This window comes from Salmo salar, chromosome 16 (genome assembly GCF_965601325.2).
Source record: "Salmo salar chromosome 16, fSalSal1, whole genome shotgun sequence".
In the NCBI taxonomy this organism is placed as follows: domain Eukaryota; kingdom Metazoa; phylum Chordata; class Actinopteri; order Salmoniformes; family Salmonidae; genus Salmo; species Salmo salar.
Window position 1 is genome coordinate 14,068,895 of NC_138306.1, and position 23,850 is coordinate 14,092,744.

At 46.3% G+C, this 23,850-nt stretch overlaps 1 protein-coding gene across 1 annotated transcript; it reads left to right on the forward strand.

Moving 5' to 3' along the window:
• Nucleotides 1–1,118: 1,118 nt before the first annotated feature.
• LOC106573216 (ras association domain-containing protein 10) lies at nucleotides 1,119–3,331 on the forward strand. Its single transcript, XM_014148053.3, has one exon. The coding sequence runs from the start codon at nucleotides 1,511–1,513 to the stop codon at nucleotides 2,906–2,908; it is 1,398 nt and encodes a 465-aa protein (XP_014003528.1). The 5' UTR covers nucleotides 1,119–1,510; the 3' UTR covers nucleotides 2,909–3,331.
• Nucleotides 3,332–23,850: the final 20,519 nt, after the last annotated feature.

Genomic DNA, 23,850 nt, shown 5'->3' on the forward strand with positions numbered 1-23,850 from the left:
ATACAATACTCTTAATGCACAACAGGGGGCGCTATATCCAAAAGAATCAGGCCTCGCGAGCAGTGATACTGTGCAACGGTTCACCCACATGAGAATAAATATTATTTTTTCCCTTGAGCCCGGATATGACAATCCTCTTTGAATACATCTCCTGGCCATGTTGATGTTGGAGAATAACCTGCCTGACATTATGTTTACCTCCAGCCTGGGGTGTTATGTAGTATTTGGTGTGGCAGTTAGCATCGAGGTTAGAGCGTTGGGCCAGCATCCGAAAGGTTGACGTACCGGAGCCGACAAGGTGCACAAAATATATGTCACGGTGCCCTTGAGCAAGGCACTTAACTCTAATTGCTCCAGGGGTGCTGTACAATGGCGACCCTGGTCGTGACCCCACACCATGCGAGTGTCTCAGGGGGAGTTGGGATATGCATATATATATATATATATTTTAATCCATTACACATATGTAACAGGACAAATATAAGTATTATTATTTTAATCAACAAACTTCGCCTGTTAGCAACTGTCAGGGTCAGGAGGATAAACCAGGCGGGACCAATGACAACCTGTGATTCTGGCCAGATCATTAACATATTACACCACCACAACAATCCCCATGCACCAAAGACCTCTGCAATAATTAGACAATTTTTTTTGTTTTATGAAAATATGGTCTTTGTTCACATTCACATGTCTTTCGGTGGAGTGGTTTGGTTGGCAGGGTCAGTTTGGCCTAAAGATTGTAGACACATGGGATGAATGGTAAGTGTGCTGCGTGTTATTGAGGGCAGAGAACTTATATTCTGAGCAGTTAATAGATGGATTTTTATTTTGCTTGATTTGTTTCTATAGAATACCAGATCAGAAGTAATCAAGATGTGAAATAATGGAGTGAAACAAGGCGGCCCCTGACTGACGCTTGCCGGAATTAATTTAATATTACATATATAAACACTCACTTTAAAATGTGTTAACTTTTTAAAATGTTCAGGTCTGAATGATGGTATTTTTGACCAAAGTACAGTAAGCAAATTGGTGCGTAAAATTCGCCCAAAGTGAGCGGGTAATGTTACATAAAAAAACTTCTGGAGTGTGGCAGTGTAGTGTTTTGATCAACAGACACTGGTGAGTCCCTGTTGAGAGCGGAGGGCGTATACTTTAGTGTTTGCATAGAAATGTACCCACAGCAGTGCGTGGCGACCGAGAGGAAGGACGTCCGTTCCTCCTCTGCGCACAGTATTTCTAGAGGAAGTCTGCGGAGATAATAATGCCCCCTTGCTGAACAACTTCCCAGCGTGCCTCTTCTGTCTGCTACGGGAATAATCCTACATACAGGGAAGTACTGAACTGATTATTTCACGAGAATGATGACATGCCTACATAAGAATAAGGACAGCTCCAAACGAAGGTGTGTGACACACTTTTCTCTTAACGTCTGAAAACTGGGACGGAGGAGTCGAGAGGGGAGCAGAAACTTTGATAAGCAATTCGGTTGGAGGTTTTTTCCAGAATGGAGCAGGAAGAATGCAAGGTATCAGTATGGGTCTGCCGGGAGGAGAAGCTGGTCTCGGGGCTGTCCAAACGCACCACCTGCGCGGATGTTCTAAAAGTTCTACTGGAGGACCAAAACTTGCAGCAAGGTGCGTCAGCGGCGATGCAGTCCGGGACCCCCCAGTCTTACTGCATAGTGGAGAAATGGAGAGGCTTTGAGAGGATTTTACCCAATAAAACCAAAATCCTGCGTCTCTGGAGCGCCTGGGGAGATGAGCAGGAAAACGTGAGGTTTGTTTTGGTGAAGAATGAGGCATCGTTACCAAACAACGGACCCAGGAGCGCCGAGGCGCGAGTCGTTCAGAGCAAAGACAATCCGTGCGTATTCAAGGGAGCAGCCAAGACCACAATGGCTTTCTCGCAAGAAAAGCAGCGGAGGATTGTTAGAAAAGCTTTTAGAAAGTTGGACAAAATTAACAAAAAGAGAGAAGAGACTTTTCCTAAGGATAAATCCTCAGTGGAGAAATTGGAAACGTTGGTGCACTTAGTTATCTCGCAAGATCACACCATCCGCCAGCAGATCCAAAGGATCAAAGAGTTGGATAGGGATATAGAAAGGTATGAGGCAAAAGTGCACTTTGACAGAATTAAGAGACATGGTATCAATTATGTGCAGGACACATACATGGTGGAATCGAGCGTGGAGGCTGATCCAATAGAGGACGTCCCACGTTCAGCGGAGGCTATTGCGCAGTTTGAGGAGTACGCGCGTAGGTGCGAGGAGGTCCTGCGACTTCAGGAGGAGTTGACAGAGCGCGAGGCTCTCATGGAATGCATCACAGGTGAAATTCAGGAGGAGCTCAACCAAAGGTGGATGAAAAGACGGCAAGATGAGCTGTCGGGCAAAGACACAGAAAGTATTGGGGAGTCTGTGGACATCCCCGTAGCTGCAGTGGCTCCACAGCCGGCAGCACAGTCAGGCGCCGCCGCCCCAGAACCAGATGTGAACAGTCTATCAGAGAACGACTTGGTTTTAGAGGGGAAGATAATCAAAACAAAGCTGGATACCAGTTTATATATTGGTCTTCGTTTAAACACGGATTTAGAGGCTGTTAAGGGTGATTTGGACTTAAGCCAGGAGCTATGGGACGCGAAAGAAAAAGAACTAACGGATTTGCTCGCAAAAATGCACTCTATGAATTTAAATAAGGAAAAGTTACCCGAGGCTGATAAAGAACACTCTGGTGTCACTGAGACTGACATGTTGCCTTCCTTGGAGAAGAGCAGTGGGTGGGTGGAGCAGACCAGAGGTCTGTCCAAGACCTGCGACATGAACGACGAAGATTCAGACACGGGGCTGAGCTCCATGCATAGCCAGGACTCTGACAATACACCTGTGTGCGAATCACTGGTGTAGCTAACTCTATTGAACTGTTGAAAATATGCAACGCAAACTCAGGGACAGTGGAATTCTCTACACTAAACAATATGTTTTCTCCGTTTCCTTCAAAAGGCATCAGCATGGACACGTATATATATGATAGTCAACTCACTCCACAATAGTTCGTCTTTAAATAGGCCACTCTCAGATATTCAGTCAGTATAGACAAGCAATAGAATTTAAGATCATATTATGCCAATTGTGCTGAAATCCTGACAAAAGTCATGGAAAGTGGATATAGCTTGCTATGCTGTTTCTGTGTGTCATAAGAATTATTTATCCCAAAAATGTTTAGAATTAGGGACAACAACAACTGCATTGAACTGCAAAGACCCACATCATTATGAACATTCAACTATAAGCATACAGGTTACTGTGGAAATAAAGTATTAAAACATATTATGATCAGTTTGATTTACTACTTGCATAAGTAGGACAAATGATTTAAGAGTTGGCCATGCCAATCACACATTTCATTTGCATTGGAATTCGTCCTACCTCATGAGAAAGTTGAACGTTGTAGATAGATGTTTTGCATTCTTTAGGAGCCATGCCTTGGGGCGTGTGATGTGTGCTTGTCATGTTCTGCTGTTTTTAATTGGAGTCTGTGGAGCAGCAGAGCATGAACTTCTGTATTAATGATGATTACTGTAAATGTAAACCTTTCACTAAACCGTTTTACTAACAGAGCAAACTGTTCACTATTAACCAAGCGAGGGAATTCCAGACATTTTTACTGTTCCGTTTGTAATTTTCATGCCAAACTTTTCACTGTACTCTGAGGTGGGTGTTCAAAAAGTTGGATAGATGCCAGTGCATTAAACTGCAACTGTATTCGATCCATCTGGAGGCAGTATCTGCTGGCAATCTTTAGACCTACAGATTTCTGTTGTTGTTTTTATGACACTATCTGCCTAGGAGAGCCAGGCTCAAACCTGCCAAGTTGTAGCATTTCCCAGAGGGTAACTTCTAGAAATATCAGAAGACATTCTCCAGAGGGAGGTTTTGTTAATTGATCATGTTGTTTAAGCATTACTAACCTTTCGTATTCAGATGCCAGGCTGCTGATGCAAATTCAATGCAAATTGGCCAGACTAGCTGTCACCTTACCCAGTAATTGTTTAATTCATCCATGTAGTTGATCCTCACTTTCTCTCCGGTTGCTTGACAGCATGATACCAATACCCTACTGATGGCAATGCCCTGTTCAGTTACAGTACAATTTGTTGTGCCAATCAACCTCATAGATCGGTAGTTCTCAGCATGGTTTACATCAGGACAACCACTTGAGAGCTCTAATCTAATCAGTTTATCAGGAGTCAGTACAAGTAATAGAAACTGCAGTGTATATCAACCCTAGGAAAGCTAAGACAGACAACATACAACATCCCAAAATCAAAACCCAGACTGTTTCTGTTTATGCAACCCGGTCTGCTTTTGTGTCTGAGCGTTGTGGGTTGTTGTGCCCCCCCCCCCCCCCTGTGTGCTCACTGGGCTGTGTTTGGCACAGGGCAGCAGGGCTGTATGAAAGCAGCCAGAGAGCAGCTGCCTAGCCAGGCTCACTCTGTTGAAAACAGTGGAGTTTACATAAGTCAGGGATGAAGGCCGGGCCAGACCTTATGTTCTACTGTTTTGGGGTGCGCTGGGACTGGGACTGTGTGAGTAGGGATGTCTGTGTTTCAGATCCAGAGGATTTCAGTCCCCAACAGCCTAGTGCCACATGATGCTTTAAATATGACTTTTGACAACAGAGGGGGAGACTCCTCTTACGGAATATGGCCTTCAAATGGTTGTTATTCATATCCATGCATTTCTGTCTAAAACATTCATGTCTGGGATTGACAATTTGTAGGTGTCAGATGTGACACTAATACTCTGTTAGTTCTCTATACCACTGAGATTAGTTAGCCATATGTATGAAATTGATCCCAGTGAGAGAGAGAGAGACAGGCAGGCAGGCAGACAGACAGTTTAAGTGGATAGCACCCTGGCAACCATCAGTCAGCGATAGCACTGAAATACTGAAACACAACCTTGTTGCATTGTCCTCAAACAGCATTTCACCTCAAACATATCCATACACTGTATACAGTACTTAACCCACTTTAAAAACAACCTGCATGCATTAACATTTCATTTTTTTATTCAATTTAGGCATAACCATCTGTGCCAGGGATTTCCTGTACAATTTCTGCTACTTTTTTTGTACATTTTTACATTACATTTTAGTCATTTAGCAGACGCTCTTATCCAGAGCGACTTACAGTACATTTCATTTCATGCATTTTTTTTTTGTACTGGCCCCCCATGGGAATCGAACCCACAACCCTGGCGTTGCACACACCATGCTGGCGTTGCAAACACCATGCTCTACCAACTGAGCCACAGGGAAGGCCTTGTACTAATACCCCCTTTTTCTCCCCAATTTCGTGACATCCAATTGGTAGTTACAGTCTTGTCTCATTGCTGTAACTCCCCTACGGACTCGGGAGAGGCGAAGGTCGAGAGCCATGCGTCCTCCGAAACATGACGCTGCCAAGCCACACTGCTTCTTGACACACTGCTCGCTTAACCCGGAAGCCAGTCGTACCAATGTGTCAGAGAAAACACCGTCCAGCTGATGACCGAAGTCAGCTTGCAGGCGCCCGGCCTGCCACATGGAGTCACTAGAGCACGATGGAAATCCCAGCCGGCCAAACACGCCCCTAACTCGGCCAACTGGGCCAATTGTGCGCCGCCTCATGGGTTTCCCGGTCACGGCCGGCTGTGACACAGCCTGGGATCGAACCCAGGTCTGTAGTGACACCTTAGACCGCTGCGCCACTCGGGAGGCCGTCATTTCTGCTACTTTTGTATGATAACGTTATCAGGACGGTTTTATCATAATGGAATTGCATAATGCAGACATAAGGGAAAAAACCTCTCGGAGAGACCTGCCCTCTTCAACCCCCTATTTCACTCATGCAGTGCACCCTTAGTAATGAATGGGACCCTGCCCTGGCGATGTTCTCATGGGTCATCAACCTCAGGAGATAGTGGACCTATAAATAGTTAAAGAGCAGCAGCCTGTAAGGCCGAGGTCATTCTTACGCCATGTCGAGCTGAATAGAACCAGCCCTATAAAACATTTAGGGCAGAATCCTCACTTCCACTTCATCTGAATTGTTCATTAGTCTCCCATTGACATCAATGCGTGACAAAGTGAAAGAGAATCGCCCCATACAGAAATATTTATAAATAGTCAAATTTAAGAGACTTGTGTGATATTCAAATGTATGCCATGCATGCATGGTGCAAAACCAATCAGATGAGATGACCCAGGCTCATAATGTGTTGGCTGGAATGAGCCCAGCAGTTAATATCCGTATGGGATCCAATAGGCCCTGGTGGCTGTCATTAGAAAATACTACTGTCAGGAAAACAATCTGTGCAATATAATAAAACCACCATATATTCCGTCAGACGGACAGACAGACCGAACATAACACATCTCAAAGGGCTTACTGCCAACCACTCTCATCCCTGTCCAGACCATTAGAGAGGATCATCTATGTACCAGATAGGCTAGTATGGGATTATTCTACTCTGGAGCTAGGTGTTCCACAAGTGGCCTGTCAGATGGAGGGGCTGAGCCTCTAGTCATACCAAACTCTGGTGCATGTTCAGCAGGGCACAACATTGAGGAACATTCAGGTAGAAATATGTTATGGAGAACATGCCTCTCGGACATGTAGAATAAGGAATCATGTTGTCTCTGCTCATGACATTTCTATCTGCAAAGTTTGACAATGTTTTCCTACTGAATGTGGCCCTGAAAGAGTGATATAGAAGAGCATAGAGACAAAGAGAGAGAAGGGGGGGGGGGGGGGGGGTTCTGTCAGAGCTCATAGCAAAGTGTCTAATTAACTTGATGAGCCTGTCTGCTCTGTTCTCTGTTTATCAGTCAGTCTGGCTGGATGAACATGGAACATCCAGACTAAGGCGTGGACTTATGAATATTTGATGACGACAACTCAGCCAGGCTGTGTGGTGCCATCTGACAGAGTAATTACACACAGACAGAGCCACTCACAAGCCCTGCCATAACTCACTTACAACCTGAAGAGCCACTCAGCCATATTGATTTATAGGCCTATTATAGAGGGATGGGTTCGTTTGTCTTGCTCCATTCCTAGCTCTAAAGCATAGTAGTTCAACTGGGTTGCTCTAACACAGGACCAATAGGACCAATTAATGCTATGTAAATATTAAGTAAGTACCAGTCTGCTATTTACATTTTTTGTTGTTGCGCTGATCATATTCATCGGCAGGACATAACGTCAGCGTCGGGTAAACTCTAGGGGTTGGTGTGTGTCTCTTTGTTAACAGCTGATGCATGATCTCTAATGTTAAGGAAGTCTTGAGGTTCTGCTCGCCTGAGTTAGAATAGCTCATGACAAGATGTAGACCATACTATTTACCAAGAGAGTTTTTGTCTGTACTTTTCGCTATCTATTTACCACCATAAACCGATGCTGGCACTAAGACCGCACTCAACGAGCTGTATAGGGCCATAATCAAACAAGAAAATGCTCATCCAGAAGCAGAGTTCCAAGTGGCTGGTGATTTTAATGCAGGAAAACTGAAATCCTGAAATTTCTACCAGCATGTCACCTGTGAAACTAAAGTATAAAAAACTCTAGATAACCTTTACTCCACACACAGAGATGCATAAAAAGCTATCCCTCGCCCTCCATTTGGCAAATCTGACCATAACTCTATCTTCCTGATTCCTGCTTACAAGCAGAAACTCAAACAGGAATTACAAGTGATCCGCCCAATACGGAATTGGTCCGATGAAGCGGATGCTAAGCTACAGAACTGTTTTGCTAGCAAAGACTAGAATATGTTCTGGGACTCATACGATAGCATTGAGGAGTTTACCACATCAGTCATTGGCTTCATTAATAAATGCATCGATGATGTCCTCCCAACAGTGACCATACATACAGTGGGTATAGAAAGTCACCACCCTCTTTCAAAATGTTCACCTTTTGTTGCCTTACAGTCTGAAATGAAAACACATAAAATCAGTCTTTTTCCGGCTTTATTTACACACAGTAACCCACAATATCCAAGTGAAGAAACATTTCTAAAAAACTCTGAACATTTATTACATTTAAACAGTAAAATACCCTATTTGGATAAGTGAACACCCCCCTGAGTTAATACTTGGTGGAACCACCTTTTGCTTGAATTACAGCCATGAGTCTCTTTGAATACGTCTCTACTAACTTTGCACACCTAGACTGCATTATTTGCCCATTCTTCCTTGCAGAATTGTTCAACCTCAGTCAAATTGCATGGTGACTGCTCATGGACTGCACTCTTCAAGTCATTCCACAGATTCTCAGATTCTTATGTCAGGGCTCTGACTACTGTAGGCCACTCAAGGACATTCACCTTATTGTCCTTCAGCCACTGTACGGTTGCTTTGGCTGGGTGCTTTGGGTCATTGTCATGTTATAATATGAACTGTCTTCACATTTTCAACTTCCTGGCAGAGGGCTGCAGGTTCTCCTCAATAATCTTTCGGTATTTTGCGCTGTCCATTTTCCCTTCAATCCTGACAAGTGCTCCAGTCCCTGCTGAAGAGAAACACCGCCACAACAGGATGCTGCCACTGCCGTACTTTACTGTAGGCTTGGTGTTCTTTGGGTGGAAAGATATATTATTGGGTTTTCCCCAGACATATCGTTTTGTGTTCAGGACAAAAAGTAAAATTTTGGCCTCATCTGACCACAGCATCTTTTGCAAGTTGGCCTCGGAGTCTACAATGTGCTTTTTGGCAAAGCTCAAACGAGACTTGATGTGGCTTTTTTTGAGGAGTAGTTTTTTTCTTGCCACCCTCCCATAGAGACCAGATTTGTGGAGCACTTGTGATATTGTGGTCACATGCACACATTGACCAGTCTTTGCCATAAAGGCCTGAAGCTCCTTCAAAGTTGCCATTGGCTTCTTGGGTAGCCTTTCTGATCAGTCTCCTTCTTGCCCGGTCATCCAGTTTGGGGGGACGGCCTGATCTATGCAGGGTCTGGGTAGTGCCATACGCCTTCCACTTCTTAATAATGGTCTTAACTGTTCTCCGAGGGATAGACAAAGCCTTTGAAATCTTTTTATATCCATCCCTAGTGCCTTTCATGACTTGTGCCTTTCCACAACTTCCTCTCGTAGATCTTTTGAAAGTACCTTTCCGATTCTTTGCTTTGAATTGCACTACTAAGCAGTGGAGTCCTCTATGAACAACTTATTTTATTCTGAACTAATCAAAGTCACAACAGTTGGTCACAGATAGAAGCCAATTAGCTTGATTTGTGATCTGGAAGGTGGTTGGTTACACCTCAGCAAGTTGGCAATTGCTGAAAAATATCCAAATAGAGTATTTTACTGTTTTACTTTTAATAAATTTTCCAAAAAAAATTCTCCACTTGGATATTATGGGTTACTGTGTGTAAATAATGCCGTAAAAAGTCAGATTTTATGTGTTTTCATTTCAGGCTGAAAGGCAACAAAAGGTGAACATTTTGAAAGGGGGTGATGACTTTCTACTGAACATATGCCAACCAGAAGCCATGAATTACAGGCAATATTTGCACTGAACTAAAGACTAGAGCTGCAGCTTTCAAGAACGCTTATAACAAATCCCGCTACGCCCTCCAACGAACCATCAAACAGGGATAGCGTCAATACAGGACTAAGATTGAATCCTACTACATTGGCTCTGATGCTTGTTGGATGTGGCAGGGTTTTCAAACTATCACGGATTGCAAAGGGAAACCCAGCCATGAGCTGCCCAGTGATGTGAGACTACTAGACAAGCTAAATGCCTTCTATTCTCGCTTCGAGACAAGCAACACTAAACCAGGCGTAAGAGCACCAGTTGTTCCAGATGACTGTGTGATCACGCTCTCCGTAGCCGATGTGAGTAAGACCTTTAAACAGGTTAACATTCACAAAGCCACAGGGCCAGACGGATAACCAGGACCCGTACTCAGAACATGCGCTGACCAGCTGTCAAGTGTCTTCACTGACATTTTCACCTCTTCCTGACCCATTCTGTAATACCTACATGTTTCAAGCAGACCACCATAGTTCCTGTGCCCAAGAACACCAAGGTAACTTGTCTAAATAACCATCTCCGCTTAACACTCACATCTGTAGCCATGAAATGCTTTGAAAGGATGGTCATGGCTCACATCAGCACCATTATCCCAGACACACTGGACCCACTCCAGCCTGAACCCACTCCTCAGGGGTGCATGCTTAGTCCCCTCCTGTGCTCCCTGCTCACACACGACTGCGTGGCAGTGCATGACTCTAACGCCATCATTAAGTTTGTCAACCACATGACAGTGGTAGGCCTGATCACTGATGACGATGAGACAGCCTATAGGGAGGAGCTCAGAGACCTGACAGTGTGATGCTAGGACAACAACCTCTCCCTCAACATCAGCAAGACAAAGGAGGCGATCGTGGACTATAGGAAACGGAGGGCCGAGCACACCCCTATTCACACCAACAGGGCTGTAGTGGAGCGGGTCGAGAGCTTCAAGTTCCTCTGTGTCCACACCACTAAGGATCTATCATGGTCCAAGCACACCAACACAGTCATGAAGAGGGCACAACAACGCCTCTTCCCCCACAGGACCCTGAACAGCTTCTACCCCTAAGCCATAAGACTGCTAAATAGTTTGTTATATAGTTAACCAAATAGCTACCCAGACTATCTATTTTCTTTCTCACTGCATTGTTGGGAAGGGCCATTAAGTAAGCATTTCACTGTTAGTATACACCTGTTGTTTACAAAGCATGCAACAAATAAAATTTGAATTGATTTGTCTGTAAAATAAAATGTTACCTTGGATTCTAACACAACCAAACAGCAGACAACAAATATATCAGATGTTTTTGAGGTCAGTGATGATGCAGAGAACCCGATCAAACATCTCTGGAGAGACCTGAAAATAGCTGCACAGCGACACTCTCCATCCAACCTGACAGAGCTTGAGAGGATCTGCAGAGAAGAATGGGAGAATCTCCCCAAATATAGGTGTACCAAGCTTGTAACGTCATACCCAAGAAGACTCGAGGCTGTAATCGCTGCCAAAGGTGCTTCAACAAAGTACTGAGTAAAGGGTCTGAATACTAATGTAAATATAATATTTAAGTTTTGTATTTTTAATAATACATTTGCAAACATGTCTAAAAAGCTGTTTTTACTTTGTCATGATGAGGTAATGTGTGTAGATTGATGAGGGGGAAAAACAATTTAATCCATTTTAGAATTAGGTTATAACGTAACAAAATGTGTAAAAAGTCAAGGGGTCTGAATACTTTCGGAATGAACTGTATGTTTGTCCAGTTTTAACATGGGAGTAGATCTTCACACAGGATTTGGACTGAGGGCTACATTGGACCAGGAAACAAAGAGCTGCATGGGACTGGGAAACACAGAGCTGCAGACAAACAGGGGTCCAGCTAGTGTGGAAAGGCTCGATGGATTAAACATTTACCAGAGTAAGTACATCCAGCAGGTTTCCTTGACCTCACGTTCCACGGGCCTGTCAAAGACAAACACGCCCGTGTGTGGCAACCCGTTACAATGACTCACTCAGCGCAGGACACGCCGTTCCTGTACATACCTATGTGTGTGTGTGTACACTTCCACACCAACTGGCATAACTTTCCCACACATCATCCATGCAAGGGAGCAGGTGTCATGCACTGACGTAGATAAAGCAAAAAAATGATATAATAATGCAACAGTTTGATAGGCCAGTTAATAGTGAACTTTTGCTTTTATGATATAATACCAACAGCCGTATGCTCTAGTCCTACTACTTCTAATATTCCCATGCAGCGATCAGAGCTATCAGTGTGAACAGGTTGGAGCTGGCACGTGTGTCTGTAAGGAGGAGAGGGGGAAGTAAAGAACAGGCTCACAGCACATAAACTGGTTCTCACAGGAGCCAGTCACGTCACTTACGTTGAAAAGGGAGTTGTGCTAGTGCCACACCACAAAAGTCATCCATTATGCAAGTCTTAAATTAGAGCCTGCGCTAATGTTAGCCTCTGCACAACCCAGCTCCCAACAGGCATGGTGCAAATAAATCAAATCAAAATTGTATTGGTCACATGCGCCAAATACAACAGCCGAATACAACAGCCGAATACAACAGTGTAGACTTTACAGGGAAATGCTTACTTACGAGATTGTTCCCAACAATGAAGAGTTAAAAAGTAAGACAAATATTTGCTAAATAAAAAAGGAAATAGTAACACAATAAAAACAATAACGAGGCTATATACATGGAGTACCAGTGCCGAGTCAATGTGCAGTGGTACGAGGTAATACAGTATGTATATGTAGGTAGAGGTTAAAGTGACTAGGCAATCAGGATAGATAATAAACAGAGTAGCAGCAGCGTATGTGAAGAGTGTGAAAGTGTGTCTGTGTGAGTGTGTGTGTTTTGTGTGTGTGAGCTTATGTAGCGTGTGTGTTGGAGTGTCAGTACAGTATGTGTGAGTGAGTGGATAAAGTGAGTGTGCAAGAGAGTGCATGCATTTCTTTTAACGATAAATAAAGGGGGTTCAATGTAAATAGTCCGGGTAGCCATTTAATTAACTGTTCGGCAGTCTAATGGCTTGGGGGTAGAAGCTATTCAGGAGCCTTTTGGTCCCAGACTTGGCGCTCCGGTACCGCTTGCCGTGACGTAGCAGAAAGAACAGGCTATGAATTATGTGGCTGGAGTCTTCCCCAATTTTTTGGGCCTTCTTCTGACATCGCCTGGTATAGAGGCCTTGGATGGCTGGAAGTTCGGCCTCCATGATGTACTGGGCCGTATGCACTATCCTCTGTAGCTCCTTGCGGTCGGATGCCGAGTAATTGCGAATGGGGGGGGGGGGTGTTCAAGCCTCCGTTTCCTGTAATCAACGACAATCTCTTTTGTCTTGCCCACGTTGAGGGAGAGGTTGTTTTCCTCACACCACACTGCCAGGTCTATGACCTTCTCCGTTTAGGCTGTCTCATTGTCGTCGGTGATCAGGCCTACCACCATCGTGTCGTCGGCAAACTTAAGGATGGTGTTGGTGTTGTGGGCGGCCATGGAGTCATGGGTGAACAGGGAGTACAGGACGGGACTGAGCACGCACAGCTGAGGAGCCCCCGTGTTGCTGGTCAGCATGGCGGATGTGTTGTTGCCTACCCTCACCACCTGGGGATGGCCCATTAAGAAGTTCAGATTGTGGATGGAGGTTTCAGTCCGATGGTCCTAAGCTTAGTGATGAGCTTGGAGGGCACTATGGTGTTAAACGCTGCGGTGTAGTCAATGAAAAGCATTCTCACGTACAGTACCAGGCAAAAGTTTGGACACACCTACTCATTCAAAGGTTTTTCTTTATTCTTACAAATGTTCTACATTATAGAATAATAGTGAAGACATCAAAACCATGAAATAACACCTATGGAATCATGTAGTAACCCAAAAAGTGTTAGATTTTATATTTGAGATTCTTCAAAGCAGCCACCCTTTGCCTTGATGACAGCTTTGCACACTCTTGGCATTCTCTCAACCAGCTTCATGAGGTAGTCAACTGGAATGCTTTTCCAACAGACTTGAAAGAGTTCCCACATATGCTGAGCACTTGTTGGCTGCTTTCATTCACTCTGCGGTCCAACTCATCCCAACCCATCTCAATTGGGTTGAGGTCGGGTGACTGTTGAGGCCAGGAAATCTGATGCAGCACTCCATCACTCTTTCTTGGTCAAATAGCCCTTACACAGCCTGGAGGTGTGTTTTGGGTCATTGTCCTGTTGAAAAACAAATGATAGTCCCACTAAGTGCAAACCAGATGGGATGGTGTATTGCTCCAGAATGCTGTGGTGGCCATGCTGGTTAAGCGTGCCTTGAATTCTAAATAAATCACAGACAGTGTCACCAGCAAAGCACCCCCACACCATCACACCTCCTCCTCCATGCTTCACAGTGGGAACCGCACGTGCAGAGATCATCCGTTCACCTACTCTGCGTCTCACAAAGACACGGCGGTTGGAACAAAAAATCTCACATTTGGACTCATCAGACCAAAGGACAGTTTTCTACTGGTCTAATGTCCATTGCTCGTGTTTCTCTGCCCAAGCAAGTCTCTTATTTTTATTGGTGTCCTTTAGTAGTGGTTTCTTTGCAGCAATTCGACCATGAAGACCTGATTCAAGCAATCTCCTCTGAGCAGTTGATGTTGAGATGTGTTTGTTACTTGAACTCTGTGAAACATTTATTTGGGCTTCAATCTGAGGTGCAGTTAATTGCTGATTTCTGAGGCTGAACTTGTCCTCTGCAGCAGAGGAAACTCTGGGTCTTCCTTTCCTGTGGCAGTCCTCATGAGAGCCAGTTTCATCATATGTAATGCTTAGGCGTAGTGGAGGAGGAATCAGACGCAGGAAGCAGCGATACGGGTGATGGCTTTTAATGAGCGACACAGCAAAAACACCTGCCACCCCAAATAGCGAACTCAGTGCACACAAAAATCAAACTGCCCCAAACACAGGGGACAAAACACAGTGAGCATAAACCCACGCACTAGCGCTAAATACAATACAGCGCGTAACAAAGCAACGAACAGACAAACAATCCCGCACAAAGAGCAGGCGGGTCAACTAGCTAATATAGCCCCGCTAATCAACCCAACTAAGGACAGGTGCAAACAATAACAGAAAGGGGAAAACAAAAAGGAATCAGTGGCAGCTAGTAGGCCGGTGACGACGACCGCCGAGCGCCACCCGAGCAGTAGGGGGCGCTAACTTCGGTGGGAGTCGTGACAGTACCCCCCCCTGATGCGCGGCTCCTGCAGCGCGCCAACACCGGCCTCGAGGGCGACCCGGAGGGCGAGGCGCAGGGCGATCCGGGCGGAGGTGATGGAAATCCTTCAACATGGATGGGTCCAAGACATCCTCCACTGGCACCCGGCACCTCTCCTCCAGACTGTACCCCTCCCAGTCCACGAGGTACTGCAGGCCCCTCACCCAGCGTCTCGAGTCCAGAATGGCCCGTATGCTGTACACCAGGGACCCCCCGATGTCCAGCGGTGGCGGAGGGACCTCCGGCATCTCACCTTCCTGTAGCGGACCAGCTACCACCGGCCTGAGGAGAGACACATGAAACGAGGGGTTAATACGGTAATAGGAAGGGAGTTGTAACCGATAACATACCTCGTTTATCCTCCTCAGGACTTTGAAGGGCCCCACACACTGCGGCCCCAGCTTCCGGCAGGGCAAGCGGAGGGGCAGGTTCCGGGTCGAGAGCCAGACCCTGTCCCCCGGTACGAACACGGGTGCCTCACTGCGGTGGCGGTCAGCACTCCTCTTCTGCCGTCCACTGGCTTCCTTCAGGGATTCCTGAACGGCTCTCCAGGTCTCCTTGGAGCGCTGTACCCATTCCTCCACCGCAGGAGCCTCGGTCTGGCTCTGGTGCCAAGGTGCCAGGACTGGCTGGTAACCCAAAACACACTGAAAGGGTGACAGGTTAGTAGAGGAGTGACGAAGTGAGTTCTGGGCTAACTCCGCCCAAGGAATGTACCTCTCCCACTCCCCTGGCCGGTCCTGGCAATACGACCTCAGAGACCTGCCCACCTCCTGGTTCACCCTCTCCGCCTGCCCATTACTCTCAGGGTGATAACCGGAGGTCAAACTGACCGAGACCCCCAGCCTCTCCATAAACGCCTTCCAGATCCTGGATGTGAACTGGGAACCTCGATCAGAGACAATGTCCTCCGGCACCCCATAGTGCCGGAAGACGTGGGTAAATAGGGCCACCACAGTCTGCAGGGCCGTAGGGAGACCGGGCAACGGGAGGAGACGGCAGGACTTTGAAAACCTATCCACAACCACCAGGATCGTAGTGCTCCCCTGAGACGGGGGGAGATCTGTCAGGAAGTGTACTGACAGGTGCGACCATGGCCGTTGTGGAACGGGGAGGGGCTGTAACTTCCCTCTAGGGAGATGTCTAGGAGCCTTACTCTGGGCGCACACCGAACAGGAAGAGACATAGAACCTCACGTCCTTAGCCAAGGTGGTCCACCAGTACTTCCCCCTGAGACTCCGCACTGTCCTCGCCACACCAAGATGACCCAAAGAGGGTAGAGTGTGCGCCCACCGAATCAATTGATCACGGACACCGAGCGGCACGTACATGCGACCCACGGGACACTGTGAAGGCGCAGGTTCCAATACTAACGCCCGCTCAATGTCCGAGTCCACCTCCCATACCACCGGTGCCACCAGCCTAGACGCTGGAATGATGGGAGTCGGATTGATGGGCTGGTCCTCAGTGTCATAAAGAAGGGACAGCGCGTCGGCCCTCGTGTTCAGGGTGCCTGGTCTATAGGAAATCGTGAACCTAAACCGGGCGAAGAACATGGCCCACCTTGCCTGATGCGGATTCAGTCTCCTAGCAGATTCCGATGGTCGGTCCAGATGAGAAAGGGGTGCTCAGCCCCCTCAAGCCAGTGTCGCCACACCCTCAAGGCTTTTACCACTGCTAGCAACTCCCTGTCCCCCACATCATAGTTACGCTCCGCCGAACTGAGCTTCTTCGAAAAGAAAGCGCAGGGGCGGAGTTTCAGTGGTGTACCCGAGTGCTGTGATAGCACTGCACCCACCCCAGCCTCAGATGCGTCCACCTCCACTATGAATGCTAGAGACGGGTCCGCCAACACGGGTGCTTCGGTGAACAGCACCTTCAACCTCTTAAAGGCTCCGTCCGCCTCAGTCGACCACCGCAAACGCACCGGCCCCCCCTTCAGCAGTGAGGTAATGGGAGCCACTACCTGGCCAAAACCCCGGATAAACCTCCGGTAGTAATTGGCAAACCCTAAGAACCGCTGCACCTCCTTCACCGTGGTTGGAGTTGACCAATTACGCACGGCTTTAACGCGGTCACACTCCATCACCACCCCCGTGGTGGAAATGCGATAACCCAGGAAGGAGACGGCTCGTTTGGAGAACACACACTTCTCAGCCTTGACGTATAGGTCATGCTCCAGCAGTCTCCCAAGCACCTTGCGTACCAGGGACACATGCGCGGCACGTGTGGCGGAATATATCAGAATATCATCGATATAAACAATCACGCCCTGCCCGTGCAGGTCCCTGAGAATCTCGTCTACAAAGGATTGAAAGACGGCTGGAGCATTCTTTAACCCATACGGCATGACGAGGTACTCATAATGGCCCGATGTGGTACTAAATGCGGTTTTCCACTCGTCTCCATCCTTAATACGCACCAGGTTATACGCGCTCCTGAGATCCAGTTTTGTGAAGAATTTTGCTCCGTGAAATGATTCCACCGCCGTAGCGATGAGAGGTAGCGGGTAACTAAACCCCACCATGATAGCATTTAGACCTCTGTAATCAATGCACGGACGCAGACCTCCCTCCTTTTTCTTCACAAAAAAGAAACTCGAGGAGGCGGGTGAGATGGAGGGCCGAATGTACCCTTGTCCCAGAGATTCCGTGACATATGTCTCCATAGCCACTGTCTCCTCCTATGACAAGGGGTACACATGACTCTTGGGAAGCGCAGCGTTAACCTAGAGATCTATTGCACAATCCCTCTGTCGATGAGGTGGTAATGTGGTTGCCCTCTTTTTACAAAAAGCGATTGCCAAATCGGCGTATTCAGGGGGAATGCGCACGGTGGACACCTGGTCTGGACTCTCCACCGACGTGGCACCTATGGAAACTCCTAGACACCTCCCTGAACACTCCTCGGACCACCCCTGGAGAAACCCCTGTTTCCATGATCAGCCAGCCAGGGGACCCCCAGCACCACCGGAAACGCAGGCAAATCGATAAGAAAGAAACTAATTCATTCCTTATTATTCCCCTGCGTTACCATGTCCAGTGGAACCGTAGACTCCCTAACTAGCCCTGACCCTAATGGCCAGCTATCTAGGGAGTGCATGGGGAAGGGGGGAATCTATCAGCACTCGCGGAATGCCCAGCTTAATGGCGAGTCCGCGATCCATAAAGTTCCCAGCTGCGCCTGAATCGACTAGCGCCCTATGCTGGGAAGAGGGAGAAAAATCAGAAAACAAAATGAATAAGAACATGTGACCAACAGGGGGTTCTGGGTGAGTTTGGTGCTGACTCACCTGGGGTGACCGAGAAGTGTTCTGCCTGCCCTCTCGACTCCCAGACTGACTCCTCCAGCACCGGTTGACCATGTGTCCTCTTCGACCACAGCTGGTGCAGGAGGAGCCACATCCTCCGGTGCCTCTTGGCACAGCCCCCCCCCCTAACTCCATAAGAGTAGGGGCGGGGGTGCACGGAGGTGGAATGGACAGGACCCTTTCCGAACGCCCGCGGGCAGCCAGCAGATTGTCCAGTTGGATAGACATGTCGATGAGCTCATCGAGAGAAAGAGCGGTGTCCCGACAGGCTAGCTCCCTGCGGACGTCCGCCCGGAGACTACACCGGTAATGGTCTATCAGGGCCCTGTTGTTCCACCCCGCCCCAGCAGCCAAGGTCCTGAACTCCAGCGCGAAGTCCTGCGCGCTCCTCGTCTCCTGCCTGAGGTGGAACAGCCACTCACCCGCCGCTCTTCCTTCCGGAGGGTGGTCGAACAAGGCGGGTCCGGGATGCGAAAGGTATAGTGGTCCCTCGCCGAGTCCGGACCATTCCAGACTGCATTGGCCCACTCCAGAGCTCGGCCCGTCAGGCAGGAAACGAGGGCACTCACGCTCTCCTCTCCCGAGGGAGCAGGTCTGACGGTGGCCAGGTACAGCTCGAGCTGGAGCAGAAATCCCTGGCACCCAGCCGCCGCTCCATCATACTCCCTCGGGAGCGCCAGACGCAGTGGGAGGCGGAGGTGGCTGCGTCAGAGGAGCCGGAGGTGGAGAGAGGAGACCACTCCTCTCCCATCGGTCCATCCTCTCCATCATTTGATCCATCGCGGATCCGATTTGGTGGAGGACTGATGTATGATGGAGCACGCGTTCCTCCATCGAGGGAAGGGGGTTGGCAGCTGCTCCTGCTGACTCCATAGGTGGTGCGGGATTCTGTAATGCTTAGGCGTAGTGGAGGAGGAATTAGACGCAGGAAGCAGCGATACGGGTGATGGCTTTTAATGAGCGACACAGCAAAAACACCTGCCACCCCAAATAGCGAACTCAGCGCACACAAAAATCAAAGTGCCCCAAACACAGAGGACAAAACACAGTGAGCGTAAACTCACGCACTAGCGCTAAATACAAAGAGCAGGCGGGTCAACTAGCTAATATAGCCCCGCTAATCAACCCAAATAAGGACAGGTGCAAACAATAACAGAAAGGGGAAAACAAAAAGGAATCAGTGGCAGCTAGTAGGCCGGTGACGACGACCGCCGAGCGCCACCCGAGCAGGAGGGGGCGCCACCTTCGGTGGGAGTCGTGACATCATAGCACTTGATGGTTTTTGCGACTGCACTTCAAGAAATGTTAAAAGTTCTTGAAATGTTCCGTATTGACTGACCTTCATGTCTTAAAGTGATGTTGGACTGTCGTTTCTCTTTGCTTATTTGAGCTGTTCTTGCCATAATATGAACTTGGTCTTTTACCAAATAGGTCTATCTTCTGTATACCAACCCTACCTTGTCACAACACAACTGAGAAGCTCAAACTGATTGGCTCATTAAGAAGGAAAGAAATTCCACAAATGAACTTTTACCAATGTACACCTGTTAATTGAAATGCATTCCAGGTCACTACCTCTTGAAGCTGGTTGAGAGAATGCCAAGTGTGCAAAGCTGTCATCAAGGCAAAGGGTGGTTGAAGAATCTCAAATATAAAATGTATTTTGATTTGTTTAACACTTTTTTGGTTACTACATGATTCCATGTGTGTTATTTAATAGTTTTGATGTCTTCACTATTATTCTACAATGTACATGCTGGTAGAAATGAGGTAAAACAGATTTAAGCTTTCCTGCACTAAAATCACTGTCCACTATAAGTGCCGCTTTGCCTGGATGAGCATTTTCTTGTTTGCTTATGGCCCTCTACAGCTCATTGAGTGTGGTCTTAGTGCCAACATCGGTTTGTGGTGGTAAATAGACAGCTACGAAAAATACTGATGAAAATATCTTGGTAAATAGCATGGTCTACAGCTTATCATGAGGTATTCTAACTCAGGCATGTAGAACCTCAAGACTTCTTAAATTCTAGAGATCGCGCACCATCTTAATTTGATCACTGTTGGCCCAGATCATTTTCCTGTGCAGCAGGAAATGCAAACTTGTAGTGTATTCAATGTTTAAAAATACTTTGTTTTTAATTTCCACTTTCCACATAATAATTCATATTTCATATTGCTGCTGGATTATTTTCCTGCTCTGAGAAACTGTTTAAATTAAGGTAGTACGTCTTTAAAAACCTAACAGTACAGTAACTGAGAATAACTACAGTCCAGTCAATGTTTTCATTAGTTGTTACATGGATGAGAAAGCTACTGTAGGTCATCATTACTGTGTCCCTGTGGACACACTGGGCAGGTCAGAAGGGACAAAGAGAGTGTCTTAAACTCCTTTTAATGGATTATTGGATAGGTTAATGACATCATACATTATTCAATTGGAACAAGAGCAGAGCTTATCTCTGAAGGGTGGAACAGCCTGCAGAGGTCTAATGGCCAAGTGGATTTCTTGCATCTGTCAGGGTTTCCACATAGTGACATGGCTATTAGTACAGAAACATTAATATTGATTTGTACTCAACTCTTCTCATAAATTTAGAGATAATAAACTGTTACTGTTTTTCAAATTCTGTTTTTTTCCAGAGAATAAACTGAGGAAAAACACAACTGCACATCTGTGTGTGTGTGTGTGTGTGTGTGTGTGTGTGTGTGTGTGTGTGTGTGTGTGTGTGTGTGTGTGTGTGTGTGTGTGTGTGTGTGAGGTCTGTTCAGTTTAGATGTGCCGGATGTTCATTTTGATTTTAGTCCCACTCATCCCAACAAATTAATGCCTGGAAGCAGATGGTACCTTTCCCTTTCCTGCTCACCACTTCCCATTACAGTAATATTGCAATAAGGTCATTCTTGTGCTTTGCTGTGTAACATTTTGTAGTAGCAGAGATTTTCTTATAATGTTAATACAGGTTTTGACTATAGTTCTATTTCTGAGAAACTCTCTCCTCCAAAGGGATTGTAGATTACCTTTTTTTCTGTTTATTTGTTAGGGACCATGTACAACATGCCATTGCACCAGATTTAGCTAGATAGCTCATTTTCATCAGTAGTCCCTTGACTAGGGGAGCTTGTGAAAGAGTGTGCTGTCAATAATTAAACCGTGTGTGCCTCCTTGTCCAGCTCATGCAGATGTAAACATGTCTTTAACAAGAGCTGACAGAGCTTCCCAGAACAACTGTAAGACAAATTGCATCCTGTGGGTGGATATACCTTCCTAAAGGTATCTGCTCTATCGATCCATGAGGTGGAGTGATCCCACGTAAGGATATAAGGACGATTGAAACCAAAACGCAGCATAGGAGACTAGATTAGGGAGTTCCAGACGACTTCTGGGTAACAAGACAGAAATAACTCTAGTTTCTATGTTAGTGTTTTATTCCAATTGGTTGGTTCTACTTGAGGGTGAGAAAAGTAATTTTTGGGGGGGGTGGGTTTTGTATTCAGTTTCACAAAACATATTTCAAAAGTTTAAACTCACCTAAAGGCCCTGCTACACTAAAGCCATTGGGCGTCCGGCTTTGCCGTCAAGCCCAATTCAAACGAAAAGCGTTTGAGTTAGAATGGACAGGAGTGAATGGGGGAAAACAGACAGGCTAAGAGCGTCAATGCCGTCAACGGCGTCGTAGTCCGTCAAATTCGAAAGCAGGTCTATATTTCTCGCATTTACGCAAAGCAATGCTGGTAAAATTAGCGGATACATTGCCAGAAAATAGACATTTGTGCATTGTTACATCTGGAATTGTGTCTGTGTTGATAAGTTTATCTGCCAATGCCAATAATACATATTTGACAACCATAGCGTTATGCCTACCTGTGTTGATTTCGATCACAGGCATATAGCCTAGGCAGGCTACGGCCGGGAAACTCAAGGAATACTGTTAAGTAGAAAGAACGAGACTAGCTAAATTCTTTTTAAGCCGCTCTGTGTATTAGCCACAACTCTCCTCACGTTCGTGAGCAAGCAAACAACTGTTTAGCGCAGGCAGGTACAATGGCTCCCGTAGGACATATAAGGTGAGTCACTAGAAACACAAACTATTTTGTGAATTAAAATACAATTAAAATAATGGGAAATAAAGTTGCTTTTGGTTACATACGGCCTCCACTAGACACCACTGGTTATTTTACTAAGATTTATGAAGTCACAATGTGAACAAAAGCAACGTGTAATTAGAGAAAAAATAGAATAAAGACGCTCTTCTCCTCTGCTCTTCTCTGCTCTCAAAACAACGCGCTCTGTGTAGCAGGTAGAACATTGCATTAACAAGACGCTGATGGCAAAGCAACTCAACGCTCCCAGTGGAGCTGAAGTGTAACGCACCAACTAAGGCCTCATACTGTTTCAGTTGATCTGAAAATGATGCTATAACATAAAACCATGTCCTTTTTGAGAACAGGTAAGAGGGGAGATATTCTTGGAAAGTAAACAGAGTCGCTGACTGCTGTGACCTCACATGTCCAAACTTCCACCCTGCCTTAGGTAAGGGAAAGTATGTGTGCCTCCCACCTCTCCCTCGGTCATGGCCAGGTTCTGAGAATCACATTTGATCCTGAACTACCGGGTCAGAGCCATTACAAGGTCAGAGGGTCCACTCAAAGAATTTCTGAGCTTTTAATGAAACATACTCTTCAACCCATTTTGCCTGGTGGGCGGTATTATACATTGTGACGGTAGCCTTGGTTTTCAAAGTGCAAGGACTGTCCGATACGCGTCCACGTTCAACCAAGAACACTCCGCCTGAGACCTCATTTATAACTTCTTAACCGACATCACTATGGTGGGTTTATACTTTGATATTAGTACATCATTTTGCTTTACTTGAACTAACGATAGTCAGCTACCAAGTGGCTGGACCGGTTTTCCCAAAAGTGAACGATGTGTAACGTCAAGTTTTGCTTGCCAGCCAGTGGAGGCTCCTCAGAGGAGGACGGGGAAGACCATCCTCCTCAGTGAATTTCATACAAATTTAAATAGTAAAACATTAAAAATCTATCCTTTTTAGATAAAAACTATACTAAATATAATCATGTCACCAAACAATTGATTAAAACACACTATTTTGCAAAGAAGGTCTACAGTAGCCTCAACAGCACTCTGTAGGGTAGCACCCTGGTGTTGCCGGAGGACAGCTAGCTTCCGTCCTCCTCTGGGTACAGTTGACTTCAATATAAAACGTAGGAGGCTCATGGTTCCCACGCCATTCCATAGACTTACACAGCAATTATGACAACTTCCGGAGGACGTCCTCCAGCCTACATGTCAGCATGAACTGACATGTCCACCCAATCAAAGGATCAGATAATTAATCTAGTACTGAAAGCATAAGATACAGATAACTAGCACTGCAGTGCATAAAATGTGGTGAGTAGTTGACTCAAAGAGAGAGAAAGACAATAGTTGAACATTTTTGAACACATTTCTTCCAAAGTGAAGGAGAAGCAAGAGACAAATGGAGAGAGAGAGAGAGAGAGTCTTTTTTTTCACTTTCAGTTTCACTTACTTAGCTAGCAAATGCAGCTAGCTAGTTTAGCCTACTGAAACACCCTCCTCAAACAGAGGGATGCTATGTTAGATAGCTGGCTATGACTATCCAACACAACACTGGAACTCTTCCAAGGTAAGCTTTTGGTATAACTAATTTATTGTACCGGGGCTCACC